The sequence below is a fragment of the Channa argus genome, chromosome 11, assembly GCF_033026475.1.
Source record: "Channa argus isolate prfri chromosome 11, Channa argus male v1.0, whole genome shotgun sequence".
Lineage (NCBI taxonomy): Eukaryota > Metazoa > Chordata > Actinopteri > Anabantiformes > Channidae > Channa > Channa argus.
Window position 1 is genome coordinate 4,015,217 of NC_090207.1, and position 17,451 is coordinate 4,032,667.

General features: G+C 41.2%; 1 protein-coding gene across 2 annotated transcripts in view; it reads right to left on the reverse strand.

The window, feature by feature from the left end:
* The window catches only part of adamts3 (ADAM metallopeptidase with thrombospondin type 1 motif, 3), a 114,678-nt gene that overhangs the window by 17,307 nt on the left and 79,920 nt on the right, over nucleotides 1–17,451 (reverse strand). The window contains exons 11-17 of one of the 2 annotated variants that reach the window (XM_067521808.1): nucleotides 16,186–16,299; nucleotides 15,451–15,596; nucleotides 13,742–13,917; nucleotides 12,805–12,938; nucleotides 11,472–11,595; nucleotides 7,484–7,564; nucleotides 1,563–1,726 (exon numbers count right to left, since the gene is read on the reverse strand). In XM_067521808.1, the coding sequence (XP_067377909.1) occupies nucleotides 1,563–1,726; nucleotides 7,484–7,564; nucleotides 11,472–11,595; nucleotides 12,805–12,938; nucleotides 13,742–13,917; nucleotides 15,451–15,596; nucleotides 16,186–16,299 (939 nt within the window). Of the gene's footprint in view, nucleotides 1–1,562; nucleotides 1,727–7,483; nucleotides 7,565–8,060; nucleotides 8,145–11,471; nucleotides 11,596–12,804; nucleotides 12,939–13,741; nucleotides 13,918–15,450; nucleotides 15,597–16,185; nucleotides 16,300–17,451 lie in introns of both variants that reach the window. The other variant, XM_067521807.1, reaches the window with a different exon arrangement.

Here is a 17,451-nt window from a genome sequence, read left to right on the forward strand (position 1 = left end):
TAAAGAGGCTTATGTAAGACCGAGGTTTCTTCCACACAGGAGCAGAACTCCTTCAGCCAGTGGTTATAGCTGCTTTGGTTTGCTTGATGGTTTCCATCACGTCTGACAGTGGCGAGTTTTCAAATGCTGAAGTTGGATTATTCCTAATCTCTGTGCTCCTCTCGCTGAGCTGCCAGGGCCTCAATTTCGGCCTGAGATGGTCTTTTAGTCCGTCTTATAGTGATATGTTCGGGGGTGGGGCTCACAGATTTGGGTGTTTCTGCTTTTTTTGGAATCTCACTATAGGAATACAAAAAAGGCAGCACACGCACACACACACACACACTGACTCCCTGACCTTCCTCATTATGGTAAATAAACAGCGCATCCACAGAGCTTCTCTACCTGCTTTACAATTTCCCACTCAATCATACACACTCACACACCAATGGTGCAGAGGATTCATCTTCCAATGCTGTGACTAGAGGACGACCTGCTCTGTCTCCTCCCAAAAGAGGCTATGTGATTAAATCATGGTCAAAGAGACAAGAAACTCTTATTTAAACTTATTTCAAACTAGTTATCACCATTACGCAGCAGTCTCTTAAATATAATGCAAACCATTCTATAATTGTAATAACAATCAAAAAATCGAATATGTGCATTTCCTTATAAGCTAGAAACCTGGCTTGCTTATGCTTTAAATTACGTTTCGGTCTTGGTCTTGGAACATACTTTGCACATTTAAAGTTAGCAGAGAGACTGTAAACAGGAGGAAATGACACACACACACACACACACACACACACACACACACACACACACACACACTACAGTGGCTAGACTGAATTGCCTGCATATCTTTTGTTTGCCTAAAAATCTTATTACATCCTTCAGTTTTGATGGAGATGGAAAGCGCTAAACAGAATGAAAAACAAGTTACTTACAGAAAGGCCAATTTTCAAGGTGGCATGTGAAAAGCAAAAATTCCTATCAATTCAGCGTGACATCCACTTTCCATTCCCTATTCGTAGCCGTCATTAGATGCTCAAGTAACTCAATTTGTACAATAATGTTTCATTCAGGTATTTTCTGTCCCTGACGGACCTGAAGAAGCTTTGGTCTCCTGCAACTTGCACTAGTTCCCCCAAGTTCCAATATGAGAAGTAGCTCCCAAAAAAAAAAAAAAGAGGCCAGCTGCCACACTCCTAACAACCTCCACGAGAGGGGACCATATAACATCAAGCCCACTCTGTCTGTCACGTCAGTGGATGTCACTGGTTTTACTATTTAAGCTCATGCACATACTGTATATTCAAGAAAACGCCATTAAAACCATTTGAATTATTTTGGCATGTACTGTAATCATTGATAATGATATATCAATGATATATTAATAAAAAACATCCCACAGAGTGTTCTTAAAAGTTTCCAAATGCATTAGGTAAAGAGTGAACTTCATTCATTAAAGGAATAGTAAAAATTGAGAACAGTGATGATGGTCCTACCCTGCTATTTGAGCAAATTGCCTCGTAGATACATTTAAATAGAACGTTTGATAAAAGAGGAGCTATTATTATTACCAGAACCACCACGGGGTCGTGCAGAGGTCCATCAGTGTGTAGCGTCTCCATGTTGTCCTCAATGATATAGTGCCACTCCACGCCCAGGTCAATGAAGGTCCTGGACCTGACCTCCTCTCCTTTTCCGTTGAGAATGTAATGTCCCGTCGCCTGGTTCTTGATAGCTGTAATCAGGCATTTGTTACGGGCCGATCGGATACAAAAGTTCTGAGTTATACAGTGAGAAAAGGTCAAGTGGGTGACTGTTGCCCGAACGTTGTCATGTCTGATTTGTTCTCTAAGTGATACAGAAAAAGCTGCCAAACTAAATAATAAAAAATTCTCAGATGGGAGATGCTGAAAAAAAAAATTAAATGTTGGTCTGCTGCTTTAAATACATCTGATGGATTTAAATTCCAAAGGGCAGAGTGTGTTTAATTAAAAGATGCTGAAACGACCCACGGGTCTCAGCTACCGATCATTTCCTCTGGTGCTCGAGTCCAACTTTAATTTAAGGATCGCATTAAAACTCCTTGATGTAATCCAGCCAACATAAAATAAAGTCTATTCAATTTTTAATGCGACAAAACACTGAACTTGTCTACACAGTTGACAAGTTGGTGTTGGTGGGGGTTCAGAAGAAGACAACAGGTCAAAATGCCCTCAAATGTCCTTAAAGCTAAGCACTTTTATTATAAAAGTGCATTATGAGTTTTAACTGCTGGAAGCACCAGAAAAAAGTGAGACAGGCAAATAAAGCGAAAACATGGAATCTATCTTTCAAATCTTGGCTGAACTACGTGTCTACTTCGGAAGTCATGAGGAAAACGGTATGTTTGGAACCTTTAACTGCTTCAAAGCTGCTACAGTAACACATGAAATGCTGACAGCAACAGAAAGAGAGGCCTACAGTGCCAGGAGGAAACGTTAATCCTACAGATATAAGCAAGTCAGGAAAGTCTTCACAGCGATCCATCAGCATGTCATTTCACAGATAATGACAGTGACCGGAGGGATGGACACGTGTGTGAAGGGGAATCAGTCTGATGCCCTAATTGACATTTTCCTTTAAGATTAAGATGTTCAAAGGAACAAGCTTCAAAAGCCAGTTTCTTTTTCTGCAAAGGGCAGAATTTGTTTTTCTCCCAGAGCTGCAAGGCATTGGTCAAAATAAAGGTAATCACATCTTAGAGACAGCGATTGGTGCATTGTGACAGTGTAGGCCTAAGCTGCTCTCTCCCGAAGCACACGGTGGCCACTTACATTCACACTGACCACTCACTGGCCCTTTCGACTCAATCATAACAAAGAAGAATGCTCCATTACGGGCGGCCACAGTCCTAATGCTGGCTCACTAATGGAGCCATAACTAGAGAGAATACTCTCGAGAAGAGTTGGGAGCATCGGCCTTTTCAGCAAATGCACCCAAAATGATGGAAATGATGTTTACATTCTAGCGAGAGAGGCCGAAGCAATTAAGACAGGAACACGGGGGGGAGGAGGAGTTCGATGATGTTATTATAAAGCGACAAGTTTTGTAGGAGGAGGAAGTCGAGCTGGATGGATGGGTTTTTACTTCTGCACGTTTTGAGCTCTAACCAAATAAAGCCATAATAAAGGTAATTGTAATTGGCTCTACGTACATAGCAGAGCACTGACGGCTGCAAATTTGGAACATCTTTTTATTTTTAAAGAGACTCCAGAACCCGGGGTCTCTTTACACAACACGTGCGTCATCTAACAAGGTCACGATGAGGCTCATTACATTTTTGATTCACTGCACACGAACAATGCTTACAAGTAATTAGGCTACTTTAACAGCTATACATTTAAACGTTGCACATAGATCAAATACTGATTAGTATGAGAGCCAGTATTTGGTTTGTCCGTTGTGGGCTACTGTTTAAATACGCCAGGGGAGTACGGCAGCCTCCGTGAAAAGGGTTTTTAGGGTAAAAAAATTTGAAGTGTATTAAAATTCAGGCGATTGGACCCTAATGAAAACTAATGATGAGCAACACTAAATCCCATTTCCGCAAATAGATGCCTCCAAATCTCATACGCTCCACCTTTAAGGACTGAGGACGGCGACATTTCTCTTACCGTCAGCTAATCCTATAAAAACAGCCAAACTGGCAGCATCTGTATCCTACTACCAGGCCCTGCTTGTATGGCCAATGGCTGTGACATGTTCCTTCATTACCGTGAAACTGACGTCACTTCTCGCTGCTATAAATACTCACTAGAGCACCAGATGTGCATTAAGTAAAGTTTGCTTCAAGGTACAGCAGACAGCTGGTAATATATGTATATGTTTTAATCAAACTCCTTAATGTATTTGTGTCTCTTATTTTTAAGGTCTATATGTTCTTTGAGAGCCAGGTTTGTATACGAGTCACACAGATGTTCGAATACGCAGTGAACAGCACGAGCACATAATTGAATCCCTTTGCACTAAGTTTGAATATCAAACAATCCTTTAAGCTTTTTGGAAAGTCAACCTCCCACATTAGTGTTGTCGATGTAAATAAAGCCACGTTGTACCGGAGGCCCAGGAATCTCTGCTGATGAGGTGACTGTTGGAACATTATCGGGGTGCAGCCGCTCAGATTTATGAAACAACCAAAGTTAATGTGATTCGACCTCTTGGCACGACTCAGCTGCTCAAACAAGTAAATGAGGCTGTTTCTGAAAAGGTCAAGCTTGTCTTTTTTTTTTTTCAAAGATTTATTCAGGGGGGAAAGTTAATTTATGGGTGATGTTATTATTATTAACGTGGTTTTCTTGCATGAAATTAGTTTATGCAGAAAACAATTGAAGGATAATAAATTCCAAAGCTACTGTTGCAACAACAGCCTTCCGAGGGAAAGATCTGTGCAGTTTTTTAAATTAGGCTACAAATATGCTAAATATTACCTCGATTAACTGGATTATGGAAATTCTTTCAAAGGTTCAAGGTTACAAACAACATCGACATCCGTAAAAGCACCAAATTCACATTCCATTTGTTGCTCCCAATTTTAGACACATCAGTACAGTACAGGCATTAATATAATAACCCAAATAAACATCTCTTTTCTTTTTCCCCAATCATCATCATCCCCATCTTTTATAACATAAAAAAAAAAAAAAACAAACCACTGCGTCTCTCCAGTTCAGACCAATTCACCCTAGAATTACTTCCTTGCATCTCTGTGATTGCGTCTGCTTGACTGATTGGAGATTGAGCTGGGAAACATCCTCCTGTCTGTCAGAGCTTGAAAGAAATTCACGGAATCGAGGGAGGTAAATTATTAGGTATTGGCCAACTATTTGCGGTTTCTGACAGCGTCATTTTCATCCTAATCAGCAGGGGTCAACAGCTGGAAACCCTGCTTTGAAATGCATCACATGGAGCTTAATTTGTTTTATGAAAATGAATAAGGAAGATGGCCGCCTGTATTTACAGTGCATATACGCTGACATTAATACATTTCTATTCCATTTAAAACAGCATAGACGTAGATCTGCTACCGATTACTCTGTTAGCTTGATGCTAACACATAATAGGATTTACCATTACCATGCTAATGGAAATGAGCACCGTGACAGTGGTAATGTTATGCATACACTGCATCGCTGGTTCATGGACGGTATAAAACCGACTGGTTTCTGTCAATCATGCTGCTTAACTGCAATTTTGAATTATGCTGCCTGTAACATACAGTTCCTCCTTGTGTACACCAGAATTTATCTACATGCTGCTTGCTGCACACTTGCACTTTCATCATGTCAGTATTCTTCTCAAAGTGGGTCAGCAACACATCTGCCGGATAAGAAATAGATTTCAACTAGTTGAACCACTGGTTCTGTGGATAAAGACTGTTGACTGTTTACGGGTCTGACTGTCTCACTGTGAGGTTTTTAAAGACTGGCCAAAAAGCCTTGGACAGCTTCAAAGTGGATTATTAAGTGTTGAAAACCATGAAAAGCCTCCAGGAGATGGAGTTTGTAACCAGAGGGATGTAGTATTCATTAGATTTTTAAAGCAGATAAAGTCGGGCTTTCAGTCAGAAAACGTCATGGAACAGAAATGTCAAAACTGCTTTTAGTTACTTTCATGTGGGAACAAAGACCAACTGTGGGAATCTTTTCAGGTCATATTGTAGCATAATTACATGGCATCAATATGAAGCTGACTAATTCTTATTTCTCCAAGGTTGACATGTTTTCAACCCTTTAGTCCTAAAATCTAAAATCTGGCTCCTTTCTGTTTTTCCACATTACTCTTTCATAAATTAAGTCGTTTTCTCTCTTACAATAAATTTATGACAGACTTGCTGCTTTAAGGTTATAGGCCAAGTGTGTCTGAATTTCTGCTCTCTGTGCTTTTCACCCTCCAGTCACAAGCCAGCCCCCCCCCGGATTCAGGCAAAAAAAGATCGACGCTGACCTGTTTCACCTTGTGGACGCTGAGTAAATAGCGCTTTTCCTCAGGCCACATGCAGAACACAAACAAAAGGATTAGCCACTTCTTTTATGCATTCAATCATCCGTCAAAATCTTTACAGAGATGCTCTAGTTGCTTGTTTACTGGGAATAAAGAATAGCACATCTGTATTTACTGTATCATCCACTGACCACTTGTAGAAGAAGCAGCAGCAGCGGGGGAATATTTGGAACTGACAAACTAAAAATGCAATGTACTTGAAGTTAACACTTGGCATTTCTTATATCCGGGCTGAACGTCTCTCATTCTGTTTTTGTTTAAATGACGACAGTACGTTGTTATGGTTACAGGACCTTTGCGATTTGATGATTAACAGAAAACGAGCACTGGATGGTTTCACCTTCTCGTCCTTGACAAAATATTGATAGAATAATTAATATTAATTTGAATATTCCGGGTTTTCAGGATGTTTTTTGGCTTAAACGTGCAGTCTAAAATCACCCGGAGCTCTGGGAAAGTGCACTATCAATTTAGTGAAAAACTAAGTATTTTCATGAACACAATACTTGGAACAGAACCTTTTTTCTCCAGGAAACACAATTTCATGTCATCACATGTAGCAAAGTGCTGCAACCTACTCGGGATGACATGAAAACAAAGGTTCTTGTGTCTTTGGAATCATCTAATGGCGAAGCAAACCGAGATCTCTTACGTGAAACTCTGTTTGCCTGGATTTTTCTCTATTTGTACTGTGAATCCTCTGGTTTTACCGAGGTAGTTGAGACTTTGTTTCAACTTCACCATATTTGCTTTAGCATTTGCAAGAATAATAATAATGTATTTTTAGATCCATCCAACCACACGAACCTCCTCACTCTGACACACTTGTTATGGCTTCAACAGTTTTGCCACTTCAAGATACAACTTGTGTGTACAACATTTTAGATGCTGTAATTATGTTACAAACTCCGAAGCTTGTGCTCCCGGAAACCTAAAAGTGTGGCACCAATCACACTGTGCCGTACAAAGCGCCTACAGCCTCCCTCTGATTCTGCACCTCTGTTCAATATGTCCAAGACCGAATCCTGAAGATCAATTGCCTCCATGTTTCTATTATGGTGCATTCCACTTGTACTTGATAGACGGACTTTTCAACTTCCCAGTCGGAAATTATAACTAGAATGGGTCCCAGAAGGTGGATCCCAGACTGGGAAAGACACAAAGTACTGTCCAATTTCTATCTGTGGCCATGTTTGCTACGGCACTGGCTGTGTTTGTATTGTAATGGTAACCTGACTGGTTAACTGGAAAGTGGTTCAAGCAGGTGTAATGTGATTCCCAGGTCTGACTTTCCAACTTTATGAATAAATCTGACACCTTCTGAATATGCTGAATTTAGTCGGGAAAAGTGCAAAGCAGTCACATTTTAGTCTCAATTTCACAGAAACGTAGGGAAGGTGCTGACGGCGCCGTCTGATTTTGCACGTGTTTGTGTTTGTAAAGTCGCACTTACCAAGATTTTGAGGGGAAGCCTCATTCTCTTGGATGGTCACATGTCTAGCTCCAGGGGGAATGAGAAACATCTTAAGGTAACCTTTGTCAAGTTTGTAGCAGCAGCAGCAGCATAAGCAGGGGAGGGGAGGGGGTTAGGAAAGATAAGACAGACATAGGTAAGTTAAGCAGTTACTGGAAAAATGTGTTTGCAGAGGTGGACATGCCTCATGATTCTGACATTTGGTTTACTTTGCTCTACTAAGTAGTATAAAGTATCCTGGGAAGAAGAGAAAATGCTACGTCGGCTCTTGTTGTAGAAGCCTGCAGGTGGAAGTTTAATTGAAACAGGCTGTAAAGGTTCATTCGTGTCTGCGGAAATATCGATATATCCTTGAACTGTTGTTATTCACATCTTAAATGACTCATTTAAATCATTTCCTTTGTGCTTATACCGGTTGTGTGCAGACAGGATGTGAATGAAAAGAGCCTTCAGCCATGTTTCAATAAGGCAACAGAAACTGGGTTTTCACTCTATGTTGAAGCAAAGTTACCTTTGATCAGAGATGCCCACCTCTTGCAAACCTATGGTGACTCACCGAGTACATTTCTAGGGTCTTCCGTTTCATTTATAAACACATTTCGAGCTCCTTTGGGTAAAGTGAAGGCTCCTCTGGTCTTCCCTTAAAGATAAATGGAATCAGTTTTAGTTAGTTCTGCGGCCTTTACGCTCGTCTTCGCTTCACCGCCGCAACGTTTCTCTGCAACACAACCTACATGCGACATATTTCACTGGCAATGTAGGCACCAGAGCGATTTTTCCTGCGGCAGCGTGGCACTTGCCAATCACCAGAACTGAGCTGCAGACTGTGTAATTACTTGCCCTTAGATTTGACAGACAGGTCCATTACCCTGGATCTCCTGATGCACGCGCAACAGTGTCGCTGAGGTGATTATGAATGCAACTGGCATGCTGTCGCAGGGTTCACAAAAAAGTCACAACAGGTGGCAGAGCATCTGGCTCTGCTCACTCGACACTACATTCAAGACAAAAATACCAATCTAAGTTTTGGAAAATGGGCAGAGACGCCCCCTCGCATCTGAGACAGCATCGTCTGAAGGCAGGTGAATAGAAATGACCCTGAATGAATGTTTGGCTGTGGCGGTTGCCGTTGACAGACGGAACATTCTGCACTGAAGCCAGTACGTTAGGGGAGAGTGCTTGGATGCGCCTGGAACATAAGTGTGCCAGTTAAGGTTCCATCAATGTGCAGGTTTCTTGCACGTTTCTTTAACGTGACATTTTTATCTGCATAAAGACATACATTTGTTAGGTTGTACATATATTTTAAAATGACCTCTTAGACAAAGACTTGACTGGATGATGAGCCTGCAGCAGTTGTGACAGTGCAGTCAGGCCTAAATAGACAATTCATTAGTAACAAGGAACAGAGCAAACAGCAGGTTATGATACTCGTGTCTCTAGGAAATGTTAAGCATCCATCTGCACTACAAGCTGGACAGGAAATGCTACAAAAAGGAGATTGTGAGGGATTCAGTCACACTGGATACTTGCATATTGGGTTTTCCAACAAGGGCTTTTCTTTTTGGGCTCTCTTGCTTAACTGTTTGCCTGGTAAAACAAAGGTCGAGTGGTTAGAAGAAAAAAACAAAACCATCCCAGTTATATCAGATCCCAGTCATAACAATCCCATCCCGCCGCCACGGCGAGGTTTTTCTCCGGAGCTGTCTGTCGACTTCATGGCATCAATTTAAGAAAAAATATCATTGACTCAATAACTAATTTACGACAGATGAGTCCATGCTCCAGGAAGGCATCATAAAACCGGTAAAATGAAGTTGCACGTCGGGTTGAGCTCCCCATGCTGCGGTTAATACAAAGACATGTTTCACAAAAGAAGAAATTAACAAGAATGAATATCAGCGGACCAATCGTGGTGCCTTAATGTATTGTCTGTGTTTCCTGTGTTGCTGCAGAAGGAAGATAACCTGAGGGAAGCAACTTAAAATGTACGTTTTTAAAAAGTTTTCATCAAGGGTTCAGCACAAATTGTTAATTAACTTACAATACATTGAAAATAACATTTATTTCCGCACTAATAAGCGTGTTAAGCTCTAGGGTGCTGGGAGGCGTAGCTTTCCTAAACACACATTAAAATCATCGCCAAGCCAATATCACCTTTTAGAAAAACTAGCCACAAGACATGCACAGTTTTTTATAGCACTGGTATTTAAGGCTTAAGGGCTTAATACGGGTTTGAATCCACGTGGCCCCCGACTCTTCAAAGTGCGGGCTGTTGTAGTTGTCGGATACCCAGCGCACCTCCATGTCACCATGCACCGTCCCTGCATCCTCACTTATTAGCTGCGCCGAGTCAGCGTGTGGGCAAATAGAAATAACACAGATCTGCAGGGGTCAGCGGCAATGTTCAAAACACACGGCTTTGATTTCACGCGAATCAGTATCACACCCCAGTGGCAAAAATACATTTGTGTAAACACGCTTTATATTAGGAGAAAGGCTCCACAAACTGAACCATTTCTACAAGCTCACAACAACAGAGATGTGGCTTTGAACCAGGCCTTGATCTGTAAACCTCTTCCCATTAGTGTAAAATCACATTTACACATCTGTCTATACGTCCTAAATATTCTATATCCTATGTAAAACCTTGTGTTTGTGCTGTTATGCTGCACTGTTCTGTATTTAACAACAGCCATGACAAAACTGAAATAAGTGGATGAAAAAAATACTAAATACCTAATTACTTCTGCTGTAATTTGTGTTTGTTACTGTTTGACTGTGAATGCTGCAAAAATACACGACCTAATGTGTGTGAGGACTGTAGCTTCAAAGATGGTCTTTGTTTTACAATAAAATCCATCCTCTGTCAGAAAATTCAGTTTTTTCTTAAAGGCAAAAATAATAGTGATAATAATAAATTAAAAATTACTTCAAGCTCAACTCAGAATCGGCTTAGGAATATATTGCAGGGGAAAATGAGAGCACAGCTAGAGTCTAAAAGCTCTGCCATAAAGAGTAATGGCAGTGCAGCAAGAAATCCCATCGCAGGCTTTACTCCCTTAGTTCTGGAGGCCAGATACAGCTTTCAGTTTAACTAAATCCTTGACTGGTGCTTGTTGCCTCCGCATCCTGAACCTTTGCAAAGGCAGGGGACATAAATTCAAGCATCATCTTTCCTCAATAAGGAACCAAATGTCAGCTCTCTCACTTGCAGTGTTTCTCATCCCCTTGTTTGAGCTCAGTGGCACCTAAGTCTGAGCCGTGAATCTAAAAAAAGTTCCTGGATGCTCAAAAAAGCCAATTTCCATTAGGTACAGTTTATACTATTAATTTGAAAGAGGGCAGAGTGTTTTTGTTCCACTTCAACCTCGAGGACCATGACTCATGAGTTTTCAGAAACCAGGCTCTTAATAGGGTTTGCTCTCAGGTGTTAAAAGAAGTCAACTGTTTCGATGTTGAGAGCCTGTAAAAAGGTTAAACGTTGAAAGGGAGCCAGAGAAAGACTAAACATGAAAACCAAAGTGTGGCATATTCATTTAGAGTTACATAAATGTGGTCAGCTAATCAAGGCCTGTGCTTTAGGGATAGCAGGCTTATGTGGAGGTTACGAAACTCAGACAGAAACTGCACTCGACATTTAGTTCTCTAAGCTTAGGATCTATTTAATAGAGACATAACCTAGATATTTGCTGCATTTATTGCTCAGATTCTGTTGTGATTGACACCTAGAGAGGGAAAAGTGTCCTTGAAAGTACAGTAAGGGATGTGGGCGAGCCAAACTGTAACTAATCAAATAGATACATTTTTAAAATCTATTTAAATATTTTTAAAAACTATTTGGAGCCGAGACACTGGAACGGGTGGGGGGTCGGACGGCAGTGAGAAATGGACTGGTGCCGTGTTGGTTTTTGTCCTTAAAAAAACTACAGAATATCACTAGTCTTTGGTTTCACTGCAGTCTTACCAGCTTTCTTTGGTGTTCGTGTGAAGGTTGCCTTGACGGTGCGGCAGTGGGAGTTGTCTCCACCACAGACCCCACATTTGTCCTCCACTTTGGTCGAGCCTATTTCTCTGTTGCAGCCAACTTTCTGGAAACAGAAAAAAACAGTAAGTAAGTCAGCGATTTTTTTCAGCGAGGCTTTGTTAGCCACGGGGTCACGGGTTCAGATTTGCTGGACAGAGGAGTCAGAGCAAACAAAACGAGCGACATTGTGACGGTTCGGCTTCAGTTTGGTTGGAACTGGATCCAATAGCACCACACACTGCCATCCATACAGTACTTTATGTTTCTGCACATGTGTATTTTGTATCACGACTGCATAAAGCAGCATTCGGTGGACTTCTTGGGTCAAAACCAACGTACCGTAACATTTGTTATTATTTTACCATTTTCCTAAAATGCACCTCATGTTTACATCTCAATGTGTCCTGAAAAATTCCTAGAATGTCCCAGAAATCAAATAGATATTTTGATAGAAGCTTTAAAAATGTTCATTTTTTTAATTTGATGAAACAATATGTTGCGGTATTTGGTATGACGTTAGCTTTAACCTCTCGCAGTCTGGGCCATAGGGGTGAGCTCGTATGTGATGAGATATGTTAATATATTTCCACATAATAACAAACTACCCATAAAAAGATTAATTGTGTTATTTGAGAGCATACCTCAAAAAGTCTTTCTATACACCATTGTATTTATGAATTCAAATCAAATCCAAATCTCCTGGAAGACGCTTTGAATATTTAATTAAATTAGCACCGAGCCAAGTGTGTAAAAATGCACTGGAGACACATGTATCACACCGGATTACATACGTAATCCTGCTGCTGTGTGACAGCCACAGATATTTAATGATGTTGAAGAAGCCTTGTTTGGACAGGTGGAAATTTGAGAAAGTGTCTGAAAGCTGCGATATTTAAGACAAATGTGTAACAGTGCCAGTGTGCGATGTGGATGACAAAAGCTGGAGCTCTGCTCCAATTTAACTGACAGTACAGCTGTTGGTGAGAGCGTCGTCTACGAGAACAGCACCAGTGATTTGCACCTTCTGGTCTTCTGCTAGATGCAGCTGGCTTACAGTGAGTTGCTCTATACGGAGACCGCTTTGATTCATTTCAGCACACACTGCTAGTAATGAATCTAAGGATTATCAGTGCTCTGGATTTGTAGGTACTGTTGTACTGTAGGTTTCAAAGCTGATCACGCAGTAATTTAACAGAGTCCTTCAAAGCCTGCACAGTGCAAACAGCCGCTGGCATCTAATTTGGCTTAATGACTGAATTGAACATGTCCTTACCACACATTCTCCACGCACACAGATACTGTAGGCATCCTTGTAGGAGCACCGTGTCCCGTCATGCACCAGCTGCTTCATGTAGGCCACATCTCCCGTCTCCTTTGACTGGCAGTACAAGTGGCACCGTTTGTTGGCTGCGAGGCAACAGATTATTGGGATACTTTAGTACGTTTAGGTGAGCATATGGCAAAAAGAGACAATCGACTAAAACGTCCACCAGTGAGTCACACTTTTCTGCTGAACCACATTGAAATCATCCCCGATGCAAGTGAAAAATAAAAAAAAATTAATACACTTACAGTAAGAGACCTACAGCTAACTAAACCCCAAACAACATTATATTATATGTAAAGCTTACAGTATATGTGCCTGTATGGTGCCTTTTGTTTTTCTTATGTGGCCACAAAAACGTATAAAGCAGATTATAAAAGCTGTGCTGCTGCTGGAGTCCTGTTATACCTTGATGTTATAACAGCCAAACATAATGGTGTATGACAAAGACAAGTCGGAACGTAATATTTTACTCCCTGGCTGTTCATTATATTAAACCGCTCTGGGGAAACTGGAAGAAAGCAATTGTCTGAGAAAGAACATAAACGGAAATAGGATAAAGTTTCTGAATAAGTGATGATGAAATGATCCATCTCCTTTGCCAAACGGGCACATTTGGAGTTTGGCACAGTAATGGGAGCTAAATGTACAAAGAAAATGCAACAGACAATAAAAAAAAAACCAGACACAAAAACACTTGCAAAGGTTCAGTGGGTTAATATGTTAAAATTGCCCACAACTGCTGGGGAAAAAAAAAAAAAAAAATCGCCCTTCCGGAAAGAAATTGCTGAGAGAGTGTTTTGCATACTTTCATTGTTGTTTAAAAAAAAAATAAAAAAATGGAACGTGACAGGACAAATTAAACCGACAGCATTTCCTGGATTACCATCAGGGTGCTCGTACGGCAGCCAGTGGTGTTTGGCATTTTGGAATTCAAAGTGGGAGTTGCGGAGCTGGCACTGCTGGGCTCGGAAGTCTTCAAAATGCTTGGGGCAGTCGTCCGTGTGGCACAGCTGATACTCGTAGTTTACTCCTGGGCAGTCCTGGCCACCATTGGAGGGTCTGCCAGAGAGAAATGGATGCACATCAGAGGGGCTGATCAGACGCAGCTTCTCTTTGAAACCAAGATCAGGAAAAGAACCCTGCTTCAAAAGTGGAGCTGCGATCACACGCTACGATGCCGAGAGGCTTTTCTGAAAGAATCCGGGCTTACAAATGCTGCTAATGTACCTAATTTCTAAAACCATATTTTAATGATACCCGCCATTAACCATATCATTTTCCTGTTCCAACGCTTGTGGTATTCACTCACACTGATGAGTTATTGAGCAATTAAAGATGCAGTGTTTTGAAGGCCTAGCCAGACTATTTAAATCTGATCATTTTCCTGCTGAGAAAGAAGCTATTTAACAGTTGTAAGAGGAAACTATGTGGAAACAGTTGTATAAAGCCTCAGCCGTGCAAAGACTGATGTTTAGCTGCAAGTGAAAATGAAAACAATCTCGAGGATCCTGGTCCTGTTATGTGCTGGTGATCCTTTTTTTTTTTTTCTAAATTAAACTTTAATCCACACAACAAATCACCATCCATGAGGGTGTTTTCTGATCTTCCACACACTGCTGTTAACATTTCTTTTAGACGGTGTTTGCGTAACTGCCGACAGAACAGACACGTCGCTCTCATATCAGTTGGATTACGGAAAACCTTCAGTCAAAGCAGCCAATCAGAACACAGCCGCCTTTTGAAGTTCATCTCGAATTACATTAAAGGATTTTTATCAGAACCAGCATCCTTCATTATTTCGACCTTCACCTTCGACAGACATTCACAATCCCTCCGTGTTGGAAAACACTAACAACATGGGTTATTTTTTTTTGGTTTGGGCATAAATCTGTATTATTGACTTTGCTGATGTCTAAGAGTACGAGTGCAGTTTCATAAGGTGTTTTTTCCAGCAGTAAGACTTAATCTGTAAGGTAAAAATTTAGCTCCTTACACGCCAAGGGTGGAGCTCAAGGGAAGGAATTTAGCCATCGGTATCCAGGAGAAGGCTGCGGTGGCACTGGGGTGAAAACTTTGGTCTCTAGACAAAACTGGATTGAGCCAGTTTTTTAGGGACAAGGACCAGAGCCTTGACAACCGCATCCAAATCAGAGGGAGGGGTATTCTGAGTTCACCGTAGCGTTGTATAAATGCATGAATTATTACTTTTTATTATTAAAAAATAAATAAATGTGCTATTGAACAGTTCGGAAATGTCAGATGAATAGGACCTACTGAGGACTGGACATATGCTGGAATATGAAAACAAATTAGTTTTGAATTAACGGCGTCAAATTGTTGAATTCAATAAAAAAGTTGAATCCCCTTGCGGAGGCAGTATGAAAGAAGCCAACAGCATCCACAGGTTTCAGACCTGGGCTCGAACCTCTGTAATGGTCTAATGACCTTTTCCACCAATAAAACTAACCTCACTTTTTGAGCTTTTTCTGTCTGCTGCCCGATTATTTTCAAGAAAACTTTGCCGATTTGACCAAAGACTGAAAACGTCTGACACGACACCTCACAGAGGGAAATCATGTTGTTGCCACTTACGCTGGGTTGTTGCACTGACGCGTTCGGAAGCGAACTCCAGTTCCACAGGACCGTGAGCAGGAGCCATATTTGCTCCAGGTGCCCCAGACCCCGTCTTGCTTGACCTGATTAGGATTTTTCCACATGCAGTGACCTTTGTAGCACCACTACAGAGGATGACAGGGAGAAATAAGTTGCAGGCCAAACACAAAAGACTCCTTTCAGGACTGAGCAAATAATAAAACAAGGAAGAAAATGTAAAACATTACAGTACAAACTTTTGCTATGTCCTTCGTTCTGGTTAAGGTCCTTTTTTAATTTTACTAAATGGTTTGCTTCAGAAAGAATTTGTATTTATTTTTTCCCAATGGGGTTTTCCCAGTTCACTGACCTGCACAGAGCCCTGACCGGAGATGAATTTGAACTGTGATTGTGAGCCAAGGCCCAATCGCCGCGCATCAGTGTTTGACGTTATTAAAGCTCTTTGGGCTGAATAGGAGCAGATTCATGAAGCAAGGTCCAAAACAATAATGGTTTTAAAGCCTTCCCAGAAAAATGGAGGCTGTTACACTCTGTGATTTTGGACATGATCAACAATCACATATTGTTAGAATGCTGATGCTGGCATACTTATGAATATTTATTATTTGTGACATGATTATGGAGAAACTGCTGTATGCAGACGACGTATCATTCAAATTTCTGGTTTTCTTTATACTTTTGACCACGTAGCACTATATGGAATCTAGAGCTTACTTTTCCAGGGGCACACTCGGTCCCATCGAGAGGTGGACCCTTCTTGGTTTTGCAGAAGTACGGGTTGTCTGGGTGACTGCACCACAGCTGTTTACACGGGTCAAATGTGCGAAACTGAAACACACAAGAGAGAAAAATCAGCGGATGTAAAGCAAGTGAAAAATAGCTTTGCTATACAAGATACAAGTGTTGATTGTCTGGTGCCATTACATTATAATCCCCTAAACTTAGTAGTGTGGGTTGTGATCCTGTGGATTTCTTCATGGTTGTTTTAACAAAAACATGTGTTTGATAGAAGATGCAGATTGGAGATAACAAAAAAAACATGCACAGGTACTGTACAGTCACTCTCCCCTATGAGAAGCATACAGCTTAGTGGATTGTGAAGGTCTCTTTGTGAGCAGTTTATTGTTGACCACGCTTTCAGGGAAGCCGGTCTGACAATTTGGAACAGATCTGCTTGGAGCGCTGCTTTGCCGTAAGGCTCCGTGACCAACGCGAGGTCCTATAATTGTTTCGAACAGCTATTTCTACCATCTGCTTGAGAAACGCCTCTGAAATTAGTCAATTTCTTGACCTTTTTTTTTGGCTGTTACAGTGAGTCATGAAGCACTTTCTCCTGTGCAGTTAATCCACGTTGCAGGTGCTATTTTTCTAAGCAGGAACGAGAGGAGAGATTATGCAAACATCATAAAAGCATCGATGTCATAATTTATTCTATCTACCTGTTTACATATTTCGTACTGTATAAATGTAGACAGTCTGAAGTTGGTTTTGAAAACTTCGGATTTTCCCATTAAATTAATTGTGTGAGTCGGCGGCGTGGCGCGTTTTATCCAGGCTGGGGTCCGGTGGCCAGGGTGGCCCTTGGTGGCTGGGCGGGGCCACGCCTAATGGGGTGGGATTCGATCCCGCGGGCCTCTGCATCCCAGCCCAATGTTCTACACATTGAGCCACCAGGTCCCCATATATGCATATTTTGATTAGGTCTTTGTCTTGACAACCTCTTGGACTCAATTTAGGGTGTGTGTGTGTGTGTGTGTGTGTGTGTGTGTGTGTAAAAATCATGTGGCTGTTTAGTGGCTGCTGGTAAGTACTTTATTCTCAGATAATCTGAAACCAACAGGTTGGTTAGATGTGAAAAAGAAGATAATAAATATAAAGTCCAAAGATAAAATCAATATGCAGCTACAGCCTCTGCAAAAATACATAACAAGTCATCAAATCCTGCTTTGGGTCTCTCAGTGAGTTTCCAGCCTCTTGCTT